The sequence below is a fragment of the Anabrus simplex genome, chromosome 12 (genome assembly GCF_040414725.1).
Source record: "Anabrus simplex isolate iqAnaSimp1 chromosome 12, ASM4041472v1, whole genome shotgun sequence".
NCBI lineage: Eukaryota > Metazoa > Arthropoda > Insecta > Orthoptera > Tettigoniidae > Anabrus > Anabrus simplex.
Genome location: NC_090276.1, coordinates 76,082,162 through 76,101,483, shown reverse-complemented (window position 1 = coordinate 76,101,483; position 19,322 = coordinate 76,082,162). Strand labels below are relative to the sequence as shown.

The following is a 19,322-nucleotide window of genomic DNA, read 5'->3' as shown; positions in this document are numbered from 1 at the left end:
CACGACACACTACAGGGCTAGGATTATATGGGAAATGGTGGGAATATGTAAAAATCCTAATAATTATTATAGGAACACTGGCTGTCGATTAAGCAGTGATTGTCAGCACTTAAAGATTTACGTAGGTAGTTCTCTTCCCTGTCCTTCACTATTATTTCATTTAGTTTTTTTTTTTTTCAATTTCATACTCACCTCTCCTTATCCTGATGGCTCACTCTACACTGTCATGCTTTCATATCCTGTGTACACCTGTTACTGTATTAATTCTCAGTCGTGGTGGTGGTTATTGTTTTAAGAGTAACCATTCCATCCAACGCTAATCAGAGGAGAGAAGTGAAAGAGGTTTGACATGTCAAAAAAGAAAGGTATCAGCTAAAGAGACGAAAGGCATGAAAAGGCTACTCCCTACGCCTAGACAGCTAATACTGTCGAGCTGAGGATGGTCCAGTAGTGGACCGAAATTAGTAATACTTTTAATAAAGTTCTGGTTACTAAAACTGGGAAATCAACACGGAAAATGAAAGTCATACATTATGAATACCATCTGGTGTGGAAAAGAACAAAAGTTGACCAAGCGAGGTTGGATAGCGTATAGTAGATGAAAGTGAGGAGCTTGGCTCAAGTAAATGGAAGCACTGTGATGACTCAGCCAAGGCCCCATGGTTGCCAGCCCATGCTCCCAAGTTAAGAGCCCCTTGAATCCCTTTTAGTTGGCTTCTTCGAAAGTCAAGGGATATGTGTACATTATTCTATTGCCCCCACGCACAGGAATATTCTTCATTCTTTTAACTCTGTTTCTACTACGTCCTTCTTCCCCACCTGCCCAACACACATACGCATTTGCTTATTTTCCTTTTACATGCTTTTCTTTTCATCTTCATCTCTGTTCTGTTCTATCCTTGTCAGTCTTCCATTGCACCTTATTTTTTTTCTACCACATCCCTCCCCATCTTCTTTGATTCATCTGATGACCATGCTGTCTTCCACAACTCGCATACATACTGAACAGGAAACTATTTTATTGGAGCTCAGTTGGCATCATCACTTCCCATTCGGAAGGCTAGCACACAGTGAGCCATCTGGAGACGAAGAGTTCCGCTGGTAAAGTATTCTCAGATTTAAACAGTCACTATTAGGGAAGTCTTCTTCGTGGACAAACGTATTTTATCTCCTGAGGACGTGGAGCGAAGTCTTGACATGGCAAAAGCCCAAAAGCTGCGTAATATGGACTGTAAAAGCGTCAATCAAAATATCTTTACATTGCTTTGTTTTTAGAGTGACTTCACTGTAGAGGAGTGAAAGCTAGGTGAACTAGTGATGTTGTTTGATTTATCAGTCTACAGACTGGTTTGATGCAGCCCTCTATGCCACCCTATACTGTGCTATCCTTTTCATTTCTACGTAACTACTGCATCCTACATCTGCTCGAATCTGCTTATATTCATACCTTGGTCTACCCATACCGTTCTTACCATCTACACTTTCCTCAAAAACTAACTGAACAAGTCCTGGGTGTCTTAAGATGTCTCCTATCATTGTCTCTTCTGGTCAAATTTAGCCAAATTGATCTCTCACCAATTCGATTCAGTATCTCTTCATTCATGGTTCGACCTACCCATCTCACCTTAAGCATTCTTCTGTAATGCCACATTTCAAAAGCTTCTATTCTTTTTCTTTCCAAGCTAGTTATTGTCCACGTTTCACTTCCATACAATGCCACACTCTTGACGAAAGCCTTCAAAAACGTTTTTCTAATTCCTATATAAATGTTCAAAGTGAGCAAATTTCTTTTCTAAAGAAAGCTCTTCCTTGCTTGTGCCAGTCTGAATTTTCTGTCCTTACTTCTACCATCATTAGCTATTTTACTACCCAAGTAACAATATTCATCTACTTCCTTTAAGACTTCATTTTCCAATCTAATATTTTCTGCATCACCTGCCTTCGTTCGACTGCACTCCATTACTTTTGTTTTGGACTTATTTTCATCTTGTACGCCTTACTCAAGACTTCGTCCATACCATTCAGCAATTTTTCCAGATCTTCTGCAGTCTCAGATAAAATAGCAATATCATCGGCAAATCTTAGGATTTGGATTTCCTCTCCTTGAATTGTGGTTCTCTTCCAAAATTCCTCTTTGATTTCCTTTACTGCCTGTTCTATATAAACATTGAAAATGAGGGGGGGGAGGCAGAGCACAAACCTTGCCTCACTCCTTTCTGGATTGCTGTTTCTTTTTGAAGTGAACTAGTGATATCTATCTGATATATGATGAGAATGATTGCTAGTACAAACAGGAGGGTATTCTGGATGAGGAGATAAAGGGGTGTTAATTTGTTTGGTTTGTTCCTTTACAGATAAGCTGAGAGGGCAGCATCATGACAGAACTTTTTGACGATGTCACTACAGTAGTTGATGCCCTGCATGGTGATGTAGATCCAAATTTGGTTTATTCCAAGCTAGAGACTTACCAGAATCTTGCGGATCGGGTCGCTCGTGTGATACAAGAATTGTCTGTTGGTTTTGTTCAGTCCCATCCTCCCTTCATAGACTTGACAGAAAATTCGGACGACGATGATGAAGTTAGTTCAGTGCTACCATGTAGTTCGGGGACATTGCGTGAAGAAAGTGTCTATGCTGATGCTATTGTATCCAATTCCCTTCCCGAGGTAGCTGAAGGCTGCAATGAAGCCGTGCGGGAAACTACAGAAAGAGATGAAACGTGTGTTGACACTGTGATACCACTGTCCTCGAATGAAAAATGCTGTCAAGAATCTCTCCCGTCTACTTTAGAACTCCAGACATTGTCTGCAGTGGAAGTTCAAAATGCCGCAGAACATCTTGCATCAACTTCGGATTCCATCCAGTGTTTTCTCGATCCTTCCCCATCAACCTCAAGGTCTGAAGATCCCTTCTTGAAGCCTCTGCCGTTGGCTTCAAAATCTTCAACAGGACCAAGCTGTTTTACACCTCAAACATCGACCAGCAGCTTGGAGGCAACTATAGATTCCACTACAGACGTAATGGAAGAGCCACTTGACTTAGCTTTATCTTGGATTGATGAAGTACGTGCTAAACAGGAAGCCATGAAACAGGTTTTACTCCATGAAGCTCGATCCCTTTTTGCCATCCTTCATCGACACACTCTGGGAGAGATTTATGCCTTTTTGGAGTACCACATGGATGATGAGAATCGGTTTCAGATCGTACTCGAACACTTCCAACATCAAGATGCTGTGTCAGAGGCTCCTGTACTTGTCGTGGAAGAGGAGGAGCAGCAGCCGCCGCCATTAACTGCTGAAGAGGGAATGGACACGGATAAGTGTAAGGTTAGTCTTTTAATAACATTTTATATAGCTTTCTACAGATGTCATTCCCATCAATAGTTGGTAATTTACAAGATGTGGTCTTGTACATTGACAGTATTCCTGTTCTTCCAGGCCTATCGGCATATTGTATAGATTGAACCCAGTTTTAAGGCTAGATATAATGTGATGTAAGAGCTCGGTAATTGATATCTTCTGAAGTATTGTACCAAGAAGCGTGAACTTTCTAAATGCTAAAACCACAAAAACCTCAAAAATGCAGAACCAGACTTTCTGCGCAGTGGGTCACGCATACGGTAAAACCTATTTACATGAAATTCATGCGACTGGAAAATGAAGAGTTTATGTTAAACAAGATCCCACTCTGCCTAGTTTTCTAGATTGACGTAACTAGCTGAACATATATGCAGCCACCGTGATACCTGCGAAACCTCCAACATAAATCTTTGTTCCCATTTGCACCAGGCACCATCAAAGCATGTTTGATGAAAGTTTCACAGTTCAAGTCCTTGAAACATTTACCCTCAGCATCCCATCCTTTTGCTGTCACAGATTCTGAAGTGGGACATCAACTGGTGCTCAGGTCCAGGAAAGCATCCGCATTAAAAATGAGAACTGCTCCTTTTTCCCATTTTCTTGTCTGTCTCTTCCCCCTCCCTTTCCTCACTCAACATCTACTTGCAAACATTAACTTCTAACATTGTTATTCTATCCCACAGTGACAAAGGCTTTCATTTGTACTGTATCGACGCTGTCATACTGCTCTCCATCTGTTTCTCAGAGTTAGAATATCAATCACTTAGCAGTTCAGAGCGTGACACTACATAAGCAACTGTTCAGGTACTCGCAAGTTATTTCCGGAACAAAAATTCAGGTATGTTTTGCTCTCGCTTACAGGAATGAAAGTGTCTTGTCACTTCACAGCCAACTGTATTTATAGCTTCCCTTAACTTTGGATGTGGCAGCAAAACCGTTGTAAAATATTCAAGTGGCTTAACATTTCCTGGTGGCTGTACATATCCTCTGCTACCTCAAACAAAAACAATTGTGTTCTTTCGTTAAATGTAATGTGCAAGATTATTGAAATGAGTTTGTAAGCTAAGGATACAAGCAATTTCTTGACTTGATGTTCACAATTCTTTTATCTAATTGCACCAACAACCATCAGTGTTCCACTCCAGTCGCCCGGGTGTGGTTAACAAGCCTCCTATACTCCTTTCTGTTCTTCCACTTTTCCTGCTCCATTACTTCCGCCACATCCAGTGCAGCTTCTCTAATGTCCTTCCAAATCTGATCCATCCACTTTCTTCTCAGTCTTCCAACTGGTCTCTTTCCTTTAACTTCTGTTTCCAATTCCCTTCTTGCTACCCATTCCTTTCCCATTCTTTTTACATGACCGAATCATCTGTTTTGATTTCCGTATCTTCTGTACTAATGGTTCTATATTTAGCTCTTCTCTGATTTTAATATTTTGAATTCTATCTCTGTCTTTTTAACCAATGTTCTTAAAAATTTCATTTCTACAGCTTGGATCTTACTATCTTGTCTCTTAGTTACCAGCGTTTATAGTCCGTATGTAACAATTGGTATGAAATGCTGTTTATATAATGCTAATTTCATTCTCTTGGGTACTTTGTCATCCCATGAAAGCTCTCAGACTTGATAAAATGTTGTACCTTTACTTAGTCTGTCATTAATTTCATGGTTGATTTCATTGCTTCCATTAATAATGCTGCCCAGATATGTAAACTGTTCTAGATTCTCTAACCATTCTCCGTCTATGTTCACTTGGCTTCAATTTTTCTCTTTTCCACAGTGCATGACTACAGTTTTCTTTTTACTAATTACCATTCCAAACTCCTTCAGATTTTCATTCCAAATGTCCAGTGTCCTTTGTACTTCCTTTTCTCCCTTTCCCCAAATCACCACATCTGCAAATATCAAAGCATTCACTTGATCACTACTGATACTCTGTTTTTAAGTTTTATGATTTCATCCATCAATATAATAAACAATAATGGCGACAGTGCACTTCCTTGTTTGAGACTTTTTTTTGTAGAAAATGTTTCAGTCACCATTCCTCATTTGTATACCGCTTTTACTCTCATGATACATTTTTATCTTATTAATTAATGATTTTGGTACATTCCTTTTCCGTAAGCATTCTCATACATGTTTTCTCTTTAACTCATTGCGGACCGTGGACGGCGTAAGACGTTTAAGCTTGCTCCTATGGTGTGGGCCGTGGACGGCGTAAGACGTTTAATGTTCCGCGTGAAGCAATGCTGTTTATATTCGTCATCTATGCATTCTTACACCTTAGTCAGCGTTACTGGTTGTAGCAGGAAGTTGGTTGACATTTTTAAGGTAACCCCCGCGTTGAGTGGACTCATGTTTATCTTAGCTGTTTTAGCGGGAATATCTCAGCACTTCCTCGTGTGTCAAGACGGTACTTGAAATTCCAATGGAGTGCGTGTCGTGTGTACTATATAATGGCTTATAAAAGAAAGTTTATTACCGAAGATTATTAGATATTGTTCACAATGATTATTCTGGTGATGAACAGATTCCTGAAATAGACTCAGATAGTGGAAGTGAGAGTGACGAGGAATTTCCGATTCCCGAAACCAATAGGCCTATAAAGGAAAGTGAAGTGCCTGATACATATCATCCTAGTTATTGTCCACCTGTTCCATCGTTTAGAGAAAATTCAGGTATAAACGTTCAAACAGAAAATGAGCAGGATATTTTGAGTTAGGTGAGTATTTTCATGAATGACGAATTTTATCAGTATGTGTGTGAGCAGACCAATCTATCTATAGGCGAGTCAAGTGATAGGCATGGCGCCCCGGCCTTTCACGAAGAATTCGTTCATGCAATCGTGGAAACCGATTATTCCAAAATCCTGATATAAAAATGTACTGGACGGAAGACCTTGTTTTTCATACCCCGATATTTTCTAAAACAATGTTCCGAATACGTTTCCTTCATATTCTTTCCTTTCTTCACTACAGTGACAGTAATCATTATGCCAAAAGTACAGATAGGCTGTATAAAATTAGACGTATTTTGGAACCTGTGACACCAGATATCACACCCTAAATATTTACTAGAGGTTAGCACAAAGTATCATGTTTTTAACATTTATAGTTCAGGAGTAATGGTAAATTTTATTAAGTAATGCACGTAAGGAGGGCTGGGCATGAAAATGGCTGGTCCAGGCATTCAAGTGTCTCGCTCAGAAGCAGGTACTGAACGTGTTAACTGTATCATAAGCTTTTTCCAAATCCAAAAATACGAATATGATTTCCTTGTTCCTTTCCAGATGTATTTCCATTATTGTTCGCACTGTAAATATCAATTCTGTTGTTGATCTATTCGGACTAAAGCCATATGATTTAACAAAAGTTAATTTTCAACTACATGCGTTTCTTGCATTCCTAGCAGAGTGAATAGTGTCTGTGCTTTGCATTCAGATAAAATGACACTGGTACCTGAGAAAGTTTGTAGTTCTTGGTAAATGAAATTCATGTTAACCGAGGAGACCTACGGTAATGCATGGCCATAATTTTGTTCGTTTTAAATTATCTTGGGCAAGTTCATGTTAATGAGTTTTTACTCTAATTCATGTCAAAATGAGTAGGTATGTATAGTAATTGTAAAAACGAATTAAGAATGTTTAAAATTCTGTATTCTTTCATTTTGTTCATCTTTAAAAAAAAAAAAAAAAAAATTGAGTGGTCAAATCCAGTAAGATTGTAATATTTTGTAGCACCACCTTTTGCTTTGATAACACGCTCAGTACACCTTGCTTTGTTTTCACAGTAACCTCATGATTCCTTCTAAAGATGGTCCTTCATTGTATTCCAAACTTCTCCCTCGGTTGTTCCAGGTTCTCTCTGTCTCTCCACCATTTCCCTTCAAATGCACTTTCAGCGTTGCACTTCCACTTTAGCTCCTCGACACCAATTCTTTCTTCTTGTCACTGTCTCATTTGCTTGGATCCTGATCGGTACGTCCTTTTTCCGATATGTCTTGTGCCACGCACTAGCAGAACTTGATGGCTCGTTCATTTCGCGTATTTATCTCTTTGTCCAATTTTCATCCTCCAATGTAATACTTCAGTATTTGAAGCTGTCCACTATGTCCAGAGAAAAGAGTTCACACTTTGCTTGCTTGTTGAAAACTTTGTATAGGAAAAGACGCATCAATTCAACAGGAAACTGCTGCCTTACAAATGTACCAAGGGTCTGCTAAAGGCTAAGGGAGATAACCCTAACATTAGGTCTAACAAGTCAGTTGAAGAGTACTTGCAATCGCTTTCGAAGGTTATGCAAGCCTCGAATGTAAACAGATAATTCTGTGTGGACATCGACCGCAGACCCACTGTGGGTATGACGATTTACAGCCCATTGATAGGCCACGCCTTGCAAGTGTGCAAGAAACTAGATGAAAACGCACATGGACAATTATTGTACTGGGCTTGACTGTGAAGTGTGATGAGGTAGTAGACATAATGGAGAGAAGGAAAATAAAATTTTTTTTTTTTTTTTGCTATTGGCTTTACGTCGCACCGACACAGATGTCTTATGGCGATGATAGGACAGGAAAGAAAGGGCTAGGACTGGGAAGGAAGCAGCCCCAGCATTTGCCTGGTGTGAAATAGGAAACCACGGAAAACCATCTTCAGGGCTGCCGATAGTGGGGTTCGAGCCTACTATCTCCCGAATACTGGATACTGGCCGCAGTTACGTGACTGCAGCTATCGAGCTCGGTAATATCAGTTCTAGGACTGAGTGAAACTAAATGGAAAGTAAAGGGAAGAAGTATACCCTCTACTAGAATGGTAACAACAGAGAGATGGAGTATTTAGATTTTGATCACATCTGTGTTTATTGTAAATCAGAATAATTGTATCAAATAAGATGTTAGGTTTCTCTGAAATCTCGTTAAGATAAGAGTTTGGAAGTATTGCTCTAAATGAATAAAACAATTTTCAGTGATGTTAATCTCAGCACCATTGTCAGTTACCTTAAAAATGTCAATGTCCTGTCCAGTAGATGTGAATTTATGATTAGTCAGACATCCCATGGCAGAAAATCTGTTACGTTTTATTTAATCTATATGTTCTAAATAACGTGTCGTAAAGCTTCTGCCCTTCTGACAGATGTGGCTTTGCATTTGTTACATTTAAGTTTATAAACCCCTGATTTTGAGAACTTATTTTGTTGGTTAACTGAATGTGTGTTATGAAAAGTAACAGCGTTGTCTTAATGAAAATATTGGAAATTTGGTACATCTTGTCACTATTAAATGTAAGAGGGGAAATGGTTTTAGATAAATTATCTCTAGATAGAGTTGAAGAAGGGCAGACGTCATTAAGGTAGATAATAATAATAATAATAATAATAATAATAATAATTGTATGGCCTCAGCTGCCGTGTGCAGATATTTTTAATTTGTCGCCATCTGGCTGTCTGCTTGTCAATTTTGACGTTCAGTTTTACTCTAGGCCTACTAAATGGCACACAGGGTAAACGGAATCTCTCTTGGGTGTCTGTGGCTGAGATGCAATTCATTTTGTTGGGTAAACATGAAAAGTGTCACCAGAGATGTTTTACATGCCGACATCATACGACATAGTGTCAAACGGACTCTCTTCCGCCTTTCAAAAATCAGACTACCTCTGCCGGGTTTGAGCCTGTATCTTGGGATCCAGAGGCCGACATTCTACCACTGATCCACAGAGGCAACTGACAAGGGTGCTCTGCTAAACGTCATTGAAAATTTTTATTCGTATAGAGCAATACTTAAACCTTATCTTAATGAGATTTCAGACAAACCAACATCTTACTTGATACAATAAATACAACCCTAACTTTAAATTTAGCTCTCACCACTCTTCAGTCATCTTCCCACTCCTCCACATCCGTGTGCCTTCTCCTTCCAGCCGTATGTCTCTGTTGAATGAATGTTCAATATTGCGTTTTGGACATAACACACATTCTGCAGTGCAATTAGAGGGGGTGAGTCTCAAACAGTGCTACATATAATTCAATTTCCTTTTAACGTGTTAGGTATATATATATATAATTTTTCCAGACATCATGCACGCCATGTTTTAATTATACATAAAATGAGGCAAAGTATCTGTTAAATACCAAACATGTCATATTTAACTTAATCTTTCAACTAGCTGACTTCAGAATCAACTGCATTAGAATTTTACTAGCCAAGATAATATTTTATTCCGTATATATACATAACAGTTCAGACTTTAATTTTAATGCGTTTATTTTAAATGTATGTGTGTTTATGTATGTATCACATTGTGCCATTTCCATTGTTCTAAGAGCAATTTAGTTTAGTTGAATTGCAAGCGATTACCGCTAGTGAAATTAAACATTGTGTATAAAGTGATAGAATAGTAAGGAAATATGGAGTAGCGCGAAAGAGTAATGGTCATGATCATAGAGGCAGTGCATAAGATAAATTACTGTTTGAATTGTTAACGCCAACACTAATATAAAAAATTACAAATGAATACACATCGATGAAAAGCGGACAAACTTCGGTCAAGAAAGAAGTAACTCGTTAAAGCATTGAAAATGATATAGCAGCAGAAGAAAAGGATATATTGCAATTATATGCAAGAACAACGTTTAATTACAATAGTAATATTAATAAATTCATGCTAAATATGTGAAATACTGCAAGATTCAATCAGCCAAGCGTTAAGAAGGTATAGAATAGGCCTTGGAAGAAAGAATCAACTATAAAACGCCATTTATATAAACTTAAGTAGCAATTACATTCTATATGAAGAAATAAAGCAAAAGCGGACCTATTGAAGGTCTGCATAATATTAGAGAGATAAACGTCCATTTAAACAGGTTCTCGATATCATTGTTATGTTAGAAGGCTTTGCGTATGTCAAGATGTTTCAACTAATCTTTTCTGTGAATTTGTATCTTCAAATTGCGCAAGACAATTATGTCATGGACCTGTAAGAAAAATGTGGGCCGACTGTTCATAGAAAATCCAGCCAATATGACGGGCACGGGAGAGCTGCATTCCCGAGAACATCCCAGTGACTGGTGGCAGAACATCGAGGCTGACCAAGGCTACTGAAGGGTAGCCAGAAATAATCCCAGTGGCCAAAGGAAAAGATAAGTTTCGTAGAGATATGAATTTAATCGCTAGTTTCTGTACATGGTAGATTGCTTGTATTTGATTAATAGATGGTAAATCGTATGTCTTCGAAACAAATCAAATTAAGATATTTTCTCGCGAGTGACCTAATAGTGTCGTTATAATGAAGGAAATAGGTAGTCTTCATAAAAAAATAAGACTATCTCTAGTTAGGGAAGTGACTAAATAGTATGATAGTGTAATGCGTACAATATTGAGTCATAGTGAATCATGCTGTAACATATGTGCAGTATTTGAGAGTAGAATGCTATAGGATTTTAAATGAAATGTAGGATATTATGTTAACGAATATAGGTTATATGTTGTCATAAATGAGTGAGAAGAGGTTAGATATGTATATAAAGATATGACATGTTGATGTTAAATATGAAGATTGATATGCGTCAATGTAGGTTATATACGATAAATGTTGTGAAGTATTGCAAGAGATATGAAGTGAAATATGAGATGTTATGTGAGGATGAAAATGAAAGAATTGAAATATGAATATAATGTTACGAGGATATAATGGAAATGAAAGAGAGAGAATGAAGTATTGATGCAGACGCAGATCGATAGTATTTATTAAGCAATAACAATGTTTCAGTGGTTGGAAATCCATATCGTACCGTAAGATGATAACATGGGGCATTACCTGTGAATGAGATAGGAGTTGATCATCAAAGATAAATCCTAATATGAATCATTATTCATTTAAATGAGTATTTCAGTATGATATTCCTACTGATCATCATCATCTGCAGTTTCCAGCTATTGGCCAGGTCTGCTTGGAACATAAGCCTCTCCATCTCCTCTTGTCTTCCCATCACTTCTCCCTAGTCACTCTTGCCCAGTCCTCACCTCTTCTCTGTACACACTCTTCCACTTCTTTTATCCACCTGTTTCTTGGTCTTCCGTTTGGTCGTTTACCTGTTATCTCCATTTCATGCATTCTCCTTGGTATCCTTTCCTCTGTCATTCTCTTCATGTGTCCATACCATCTAAGTCTAGATGCCTCTATCCTATTCTGTAGTGCTCTTCTTTTACTATATCTTGAACCTTCTCATTTCTCATCTTATCCCATCTTGTCACTCCTATCCTGCTTCTCAGAAATTTCACTTCACTTGCCTGTATGCTATTCATGGCTCTCTGCCTCGTTACCCAAGTCTCAGCTGCGTACATCAGAATAGGTATATAGGTACATCCTGTATATCACCCTTTTGCTTCTGAGGGACATCCTTGCTCCAAACCAGGGTTCTGACACTTTTCAGGAATGCTCCTGCTTGTCTTCCATGCTCTATTATTTCCTTATTTCTACCATACCTTCCTAAGCTGTTCCCCTCCAACTATTATCCCTCTCGTAGGTCTCTCCTTTCTAGTTGTGATCACTATCTTGCTCTTTTGGGAATTAAATTTCATTCCATATTGTTCCACCTCATCTACCCAAGTATCTAACTGTTCCTGGATATCCTCTTCCTTTTCTCCCCAGACTAACAGGTCATCTGCAAACATCATCACTTTCATTTTTCCTTCTCCAATTTCCTTGCCACTTTTGTCAATATCTCGTCCATTGTTACTATGAAGAGCAAAGGTGATAGAGCACTTCCTTGTTTTAATCCACCTTTTTGCTCAAACCAGCCTGTTCTCTCTCCTCCTATTTTCACACAACTGACACTCCCATTGTACATCTCCTTTGCTCTTTCTACGGTCTGTTCCTCGACACCTTTCCTCTGTAAGGCTTCCCATACCTTGTTTCTACACACACGGTCATAAGCTTTATGTATGAACGATTCAAGTTTGTAATGCTGAGCTAATTGATAAATTTTGAATCTTCAATCCATATTTACACATTTTGTCCATCGTATTTTCCTTTTATGAATAAATGATGGTAAGATACTTATGAGATGTCATTCATAGCTACTTAGTATAATATATAATTTTGATTTAAATATTGCATAATTTAATATGTTTGGTCTCTCGACGACTCGTTTGATGGAGATGTCCATCACTGTTTTTGTTAGTCAATGAAATATTTAGTTACTAGTCCGGGTTTTTCTTTTTTGACACACGTTAAAATACTGCGATGACTACCCTGAGATACTCACCGACCCTAGGTGGAGTTTTCTTGTACGCCATCCATCCTGGACGCAGGAACGGCGCAATATAACTTGTTAACTTGTCCGTTTTGGTTATAATGGATGCAGATGACCTTTAGCGGTCAAAACTACAGTAGTCCCATGTTTTAATGTTAATAAATTGAATAGGTGGATCTTTCCTTAATTTTATAATTGTGATGTCATCTGATGGTCTAACAGGCACCAATTTTTTTTTAGAGAAACCAAGTCTCTTGTAGTGCATTGGCACTGCCTGTGGCTCCAAGCAGCCTGTGCAGTGGCCTCCCATGAGTCTTAGTAGGTGTGCTAGTTACCAACTGATGAGCCCAAATTGGCACACTGGCCCACCTTGTAGTTAGTGGGAGCACATTTCTTTTCAAGGGGAGTTGGAGTTTTAGAGTTACTAAGTTCTGTAACCACCTGGTGTAATGTGAACATTGACCTGTCAGTGCTGCTGGTCACCTAACATATCCATGACTGTAGGTTGAGTTTTGCCCCTCTCTCTTGTTTCAAATAGTGAGAAAATGACTAAAGTACAGAGTCAGAATTTGTGGTATGTCATGTTGAAGTCCTCACCTGTTATCAGGTCTTCTGGTTGTATAATAAGCTTACCAGATTTTTTCACAATTATTAGGTAAAATCATCTTTTGTAATTTGCCTTATGTTAGTCATTCGTTTACATAGTTTCATGCTCATGTTAAATTGTGGAACTACTCATTCTGATCACATACTAAAATATTCATTCCACTTAATATTTACTTATTTCATGTTACCATCTTCATGACTCAAGGCACCGTTGTTCATGTTTATTGTCGTGCGTTGGACGGCAGAGATTTTCCAGTCTTTCCAGGCACTAAGTGTTGTTCGATATTAAAAACCTGGCAGCTGATTAATTTACAGCTCAACGATGAAAGGGAACCACTTGAATCACTTGCTGCACACTTCCGTATTTTAGACATTTTCAACCTGTGTAAAATATTCAAAGAAAATTTTATATCCTTGCATGTGTATGCTGTGCTTAAATTGCTGGTTAGTCGCCAAGCAAACCAGGCAAATGCTGGGGCTGTACCTTAATTAAGGCCACGGCCGCTTCTTTCCTACTCCTAGGCCTTTCCTATCCCATCGTCGCCATAAGACCTATCTGTGTCGGTGCGACGTAAAGCCCCTAGAAGAAAAAAAAAAATCTTAAGTAAAGCAAAGGGAAATGCTTGTGTATTTTATGAAAACGATTACTTAATGTCACAATATGTAATAATGGACACTATAAATGGTCGATTTCTAACGACAGATGATTACATTTGAGGACATCTGATAATTTTCATTTTAGGTTGTATATTAATATTTTGTTGTTCCTTCCAGGTTGGGAACAAACCTATACCAGAAAATGAGAAACAAATGCTGCTGGGGATGTTCCCAGACATGGACCCAGAATACCTGGCCGAAATACCGTACGAGGATAGAGCGGACTGGTTGAACGATACCATTAGCCACCTACTGCAGACAGACTACCGCCGCCGCACGGTGACAGTGGAAGAGGACCGGCCCATGTCGCCAGCAAGTCGCGAAACTCAATACCAGTATCTAGTAGCCATCCTCCCCAACGCCGATCCGACGTACCTTCGACAGCAGTGTGAAATGATGGGAGGCAACAGGGAGGCCATGAAAGAGTTTGTTGCCCAGGCTATGGAATATCACAATTATCCCACCTTGAAAGAATACTTGAAACGGAGAGAAATTCAAGAATTGCAGGAAAAATACACAAAGGAATTTAAGGTTGAAGAATTTTTAGAAATATTTCCTAATCCAACAAAATATTTCTTTGAAGAGAAAAAGAACAACAAAGATGTGTATCCGCTCGCCATGTCTTACCTCAAGAAACGTTACCCACGACTTAGACTTACAGACATCCAGACAGTTTACCGGAAAAGTGATTTTAGCCTGACCAGAGCATGCAAAAGTCTGGATTCATTTCCGTACAAAATGAAGACAAAAAGGACACAGATTTATGACAGCCAGGCTCCTACTGTGCCTAACATCCCGTTCATGCAAGAGGTAAGTGCTGTTAGAGTAAGACATCATTCTTGTTATGAATATTGTTGGTCAGACTTACACTGATGTTGGTTCACTGTACTGTTTATAAAAAACTAGTAACACTAATATCATCGTTTGTAACTCATCTATGGTTCAGGGGTAGTGTCGGCCTCTGGATCCCGAGATAGTGGGTTCAAACCCGGCAGAGGTAGTCAGATTTCTGGAGGGCGGAAAAATGTCTATTCAGCACTTTATATTCATTCCATTTAACTGTATTTTTAAAATACCAGTTTTACATGAACCCTGATGTCCATCAGCAAGTTTGTTTTCACTGACCAGTAAAGAGTAATATGAAGTTTTTTAGGTATTAGAACTTGGTTTTACCAAGGGCTGTAACTTTTTCTATAAAGGGTAATTTATTATATTGATTTTCTTCTTCAAACCCCATTAAATTCTGTTAAAGTTCCTCTTTCATTCTTTTCTTGTAGTATTGAACTTCATTTCATTTCTTGTTTTGTATTATGTATGAAATACTTGACCAACAAAAAAAATTAAATATTTAAGATTATTAGTATTCAAGCCTCCGTGGCTCAGGCGGCAGCGCGCTGGCCTCTCACCGCTGGCTTCCGTGGTTCAAATCCCGGTCACTCCATGTGAGATTTGTGCTGGACCAAGCGAAGGTGGGGCAGGTTTTTCTCTGGGTACTCCGGTTTTCAGTCATCTTTCATTTCATCTGTCAGTCGTTAATCATTGCCCCAGAGGAGTGTGACAGGCTTCGGCAGCCAGCACAATTCTTATCGTCACTCCTTGTGGGTGGGGTTAACTTCCAATAAGTAACCAGGGGAACCTGACCCCTACAGAGCGCGTCCCCAGGTGGTGGATAGGGGGCCCTTACAGTATGTAGGGCTGGTTGAAATAACCAATACAACCTGCGGACCAACAGGGAGCCCAATTCCTGGGGGTTTTAAAATACTGGGACACCCTCTCTCCAGGGGTCATAAATATGGAGGGCCCTTGCCCTGGGTTATGGGCGAAGACCTCAACGGCATCTACGGTGGAGAAGATGGACTTTGGTATGGTGGAGATGGCGGAAGAGGCAACCCATCCTTCTGGGGTGTACAGATGGAACCTACTGCCTTGTAGGACGAGGAAGGCATCCTCAAAGGTTAAGGGAGTAAACCCTGAAAGAAAATCCTCTTATGCATTAGGCCTAGCAAGTCAGCAGGAGAGTATAGAGTACAGTCGCTTTCAATAAGAAAAAGAGCCTCAGAAAGAAGATTATAGACCAGACTGATATGTCCTCTCAGACAATTGTAAAGTATGATGACAGTAAGGCTGACGGTATATTGTTCTGAAAGGAAACCCCAAATAAAAGAGACCCAAATATCGAATTGTAACTATGAACATTCTATCATTAACTGGAAAGGTAGAAGAACTCCTAGACATGATGGATAGAAGAAAAATATCAATATTGGGATCGAGACCAAATGGAAAGGGATTGGAAGTAAGACATTTCGTGGAGGATATAAATTATACTGGAGTGGACAGGAGAAGGTAGCGAAAAATGGTGTTGGATTCTTAATTAACGAAGGGACTGATGCTACAGCTGAAGTTATCTGCAAAAGTGATAGAATCATTAAAATGTTCATGAAACTGGAGAACACTAAGTACACAGTCATACAAGTGTATGCCCCACAGACAGGCTGCAGTGAGGAAGACAAAGAGAAATTTTGGCAAGACGTGGAAGACAGTTAATGAGTAAAATATTATTATTATTATTATTATTATTATTATTATTATTATTATTATTATTATTATTATTATTATTATTATTATTATTATTATTATTATTATTATTATTATTATTATTATTGGAGATCTAAATGCGCAAGTTGGGGTAGACAGACTTGGGTACGAGAACATCATTGGTCTACATGGATTTGGACAAAGGAACCCAGAAGGAGAACAACTGTTAGATCTGTGCAGAAGAAATGATCTTATAATCAAAAATACATTCTTCAAAAAAAAGAGACAGTCACAGAATAACAAGGTACAGTTGGGATGGCCAGTATAGAACATTGGTTGACTACGTAATCACGAATAAAGATGGTGGCAGGTACATCACAGATGTAAAGGTGATCCCTAGTGAAAGCATGAACAGTGACCACAGATTGTTGGTAGCAGACTTCAAACATAAGACTAATGAAACGCAGAAAATTATTATGAAAAAACCAAGGGTTAAAACTTGGAAGTTGCAAGAAGTCCAAATAAAGGAAGAATACAAACTAAGGATTCAACAGAGTTTGCCAAAAGGTGAAGTAACCAGCATTAATGAAGAGTGGAAGGCCTTCAAAGACACCTTTGTGGGAGAAGCCAAAAACCTATGTGGAGTTACAAGTTCAATCAAAAGAAAAAAGGAGACACCATGGTGGAATGATAGTGAAAACAGTGGTGAAAGAAAGAAACCAAATAAAGAAGGCACTGGACGAGGAAAAACAAAAACAGGGACAAAAACGAAATGAACAAGAAATACAAAGACTTCAAGGAGCATACAGGAACAAGAAACTTGCTGTAAAGAACATTGTAAGTGAAGAAAAAGAGAAGAAATGGAATGAGTTTGCAGACAAACTGGAAGAGGACAGTAGAGGAAATATGAAATTGCTATAGAGTGGTGAAAAACAAGCGAAGGGATCAAGAGACCATAAAGGCAATAGAACGTGGTGATGGAACTCTGGCACAAGAAGAGGGAGAAATTAAACAAGAACTCAAGATCTATTTCAAAAACCTGCTGAGTGGAGATGCAGGAAACATAACAACAGATAGAGGAGAGCCAAGTCGAGGAACCACAACTGAACCACCAATTACATGGCTTGAGGTTGAAAATGCGTTCAAGAGCATGAAGAAAGGAAAGGCAGTGGGCATAGACGAGCTAAGTGCAGATATGCTGAAAGCAGCAGGAATTCCAGGAATCCAGTGGCTCTACAGACTGCTCAACAAGGTATGGGAGGAAAATACTATTCCTGAGGACTGGAAGATGAGCATCATTGTACCTCTGTTCAAGAAAGGAAGCCGACGAAAATGTACTAATTACCGTGGTATCACACTACTGTCTCACGTCCTGAAAATATTGGAAAAAATAATAGAGACCAGAATCAGAGATATTGTTGAACCAATTTTGGAAGAAGAGCAGTATGGTTTCAGACCAGGAAGGTCAACTACAGACCTTATATTTGCAATTAGGATGCTAATGGAAAAATACTGGGAGAAGAACAAGCCTTTATTTCTAATATTTTTGGACATTGAGAAAGCATACGATAGTGTACCAAGGGAAAGAATTTGGCAATGCATGAAAGAACGTCAAGTGTGAGACAGCCTCATAGACAAAGTGAAAATGTTGTATAGTGGGAACAGAAGCTGTATTCAAGTAGGATGTGGTTTGTCAGACTGATTTGAAACAAAGAGAGGAGTGCAGCAGGGCAGCTCATTGTCACCACTTCTATTTATTATTGTAATGGATGTAGTAATGAAATCTATTAAAAGGAAAAAACATGGAGATATCAAAGCCTTCACATTTGCAGATGATGTTGTGATCTGGAGTGACTCAGAAGAGGAATTGGGAGAGAGAATACAAAGCTGGAATGAGGAGTTTAAGAAATATGGTTTAAACATCAGCAAGACCAAGACTGTGGTGATGAAAGTGTATGGGGAAGGAGCAGAACCAATAGTCATGTTAAATGAAGTTCAACTGGACAGCGTTCCAATTTTTAAATACTTGGGTAGCGTTATATCAAATGACAACCTAGCAAAACATGAGGTGAACAATCGAATCAATAAGGCAACACAATTTTACCACCAGGTAAGACATCTGCTGTGGGATGAGCAAATACTTATGAAAACAAAAATGCCATTGTACAAGTCTATAATACACCAATTCTTACATACAGTCTCGAAACCACAACACTGACCAATAGAGATAATTCCAAACTTCAGGCAGCTGAAATGAAATTCCTATGCACTATGATCCAGAAAACCAGGAAAGACAAGATTAGGAATGAGAAAATTAGAGAAGTAGGAATAGATGATTCTCTCCTCAATAAGATTCAGATATCAAGACTGAAGTGGTTTGGGCACATGAAGAGGATGCCAGTAAACAGAACTGCAAGGAAGGCATTTGACAGAAAAGTAGAAGGAAGATGACCCATGGGAAGGCCACAAAGGAAATGGTTAGATTTAGTTAAGAACGATGTACTGCTGAGAGGTCATGATTGGGACAAGTTGGTGGAGGAAGAATGGTACAAAAACAGGATGAGATGGAGGAGGCTCATTTACCACACTCGGGAAACTGGAGCTGGTTTAGGATGATGATGATGACTAGATGGGGGCTTCATTGATTCCATTCCTGACCCAGTCGAATGACTGGAAACAGGTTGTGGATTTTCATTATTATGACCTGTGTAGAAACCATAATTTAATCTCAAAATCTACATGTTTTAAGAGGAAACCTCAAAAACTCAAAACATGGAAACATCCTGACTACACTAAAGGAGAGTGGCAACTGGATCACATCTGCATGGAGAATACCTCCACAAAGATATCTATAACATCAAAGTCCTCCGAGGAATAGACACAGGTTCAGATCACTACGTAATTAAAATTAAACTCA

The 19,322-nt window shown here is 38.8% G+C and overlaps 1 protein-coding gene across 4 annotated transcripts in view; it reads left to right on the top strand.

Annotated features, from left to right (window-relative positions):
• The window catches only part of LOC136884534 (uncharacterized), a 124,253-nt gene that overhangs the window by 11,486 nt on the left and 93,445 nt on the right, over positions 1–19,322 (top strand). For all 4 annotated transcript variants that reach the window (XM_067156780.2, XM_067156776.2, XM_067156777.2 and 1 more), the window contains exons 2-3: positions 2,355–3,326; positions 13,988–14,680. In XM_067156780.2, the coding sequence (XP_067012881.2) occupies positions 2,376–3,326; positions 13,988–14,680 (1,644 nt within the window). In that variant the 5' untranslated portion in view covers positions 2,355–2,375. The remainder of the gene's footprint in view (positions 1–2,354; positions 3,327–13,987; positions 14,681–19,322) is intronic.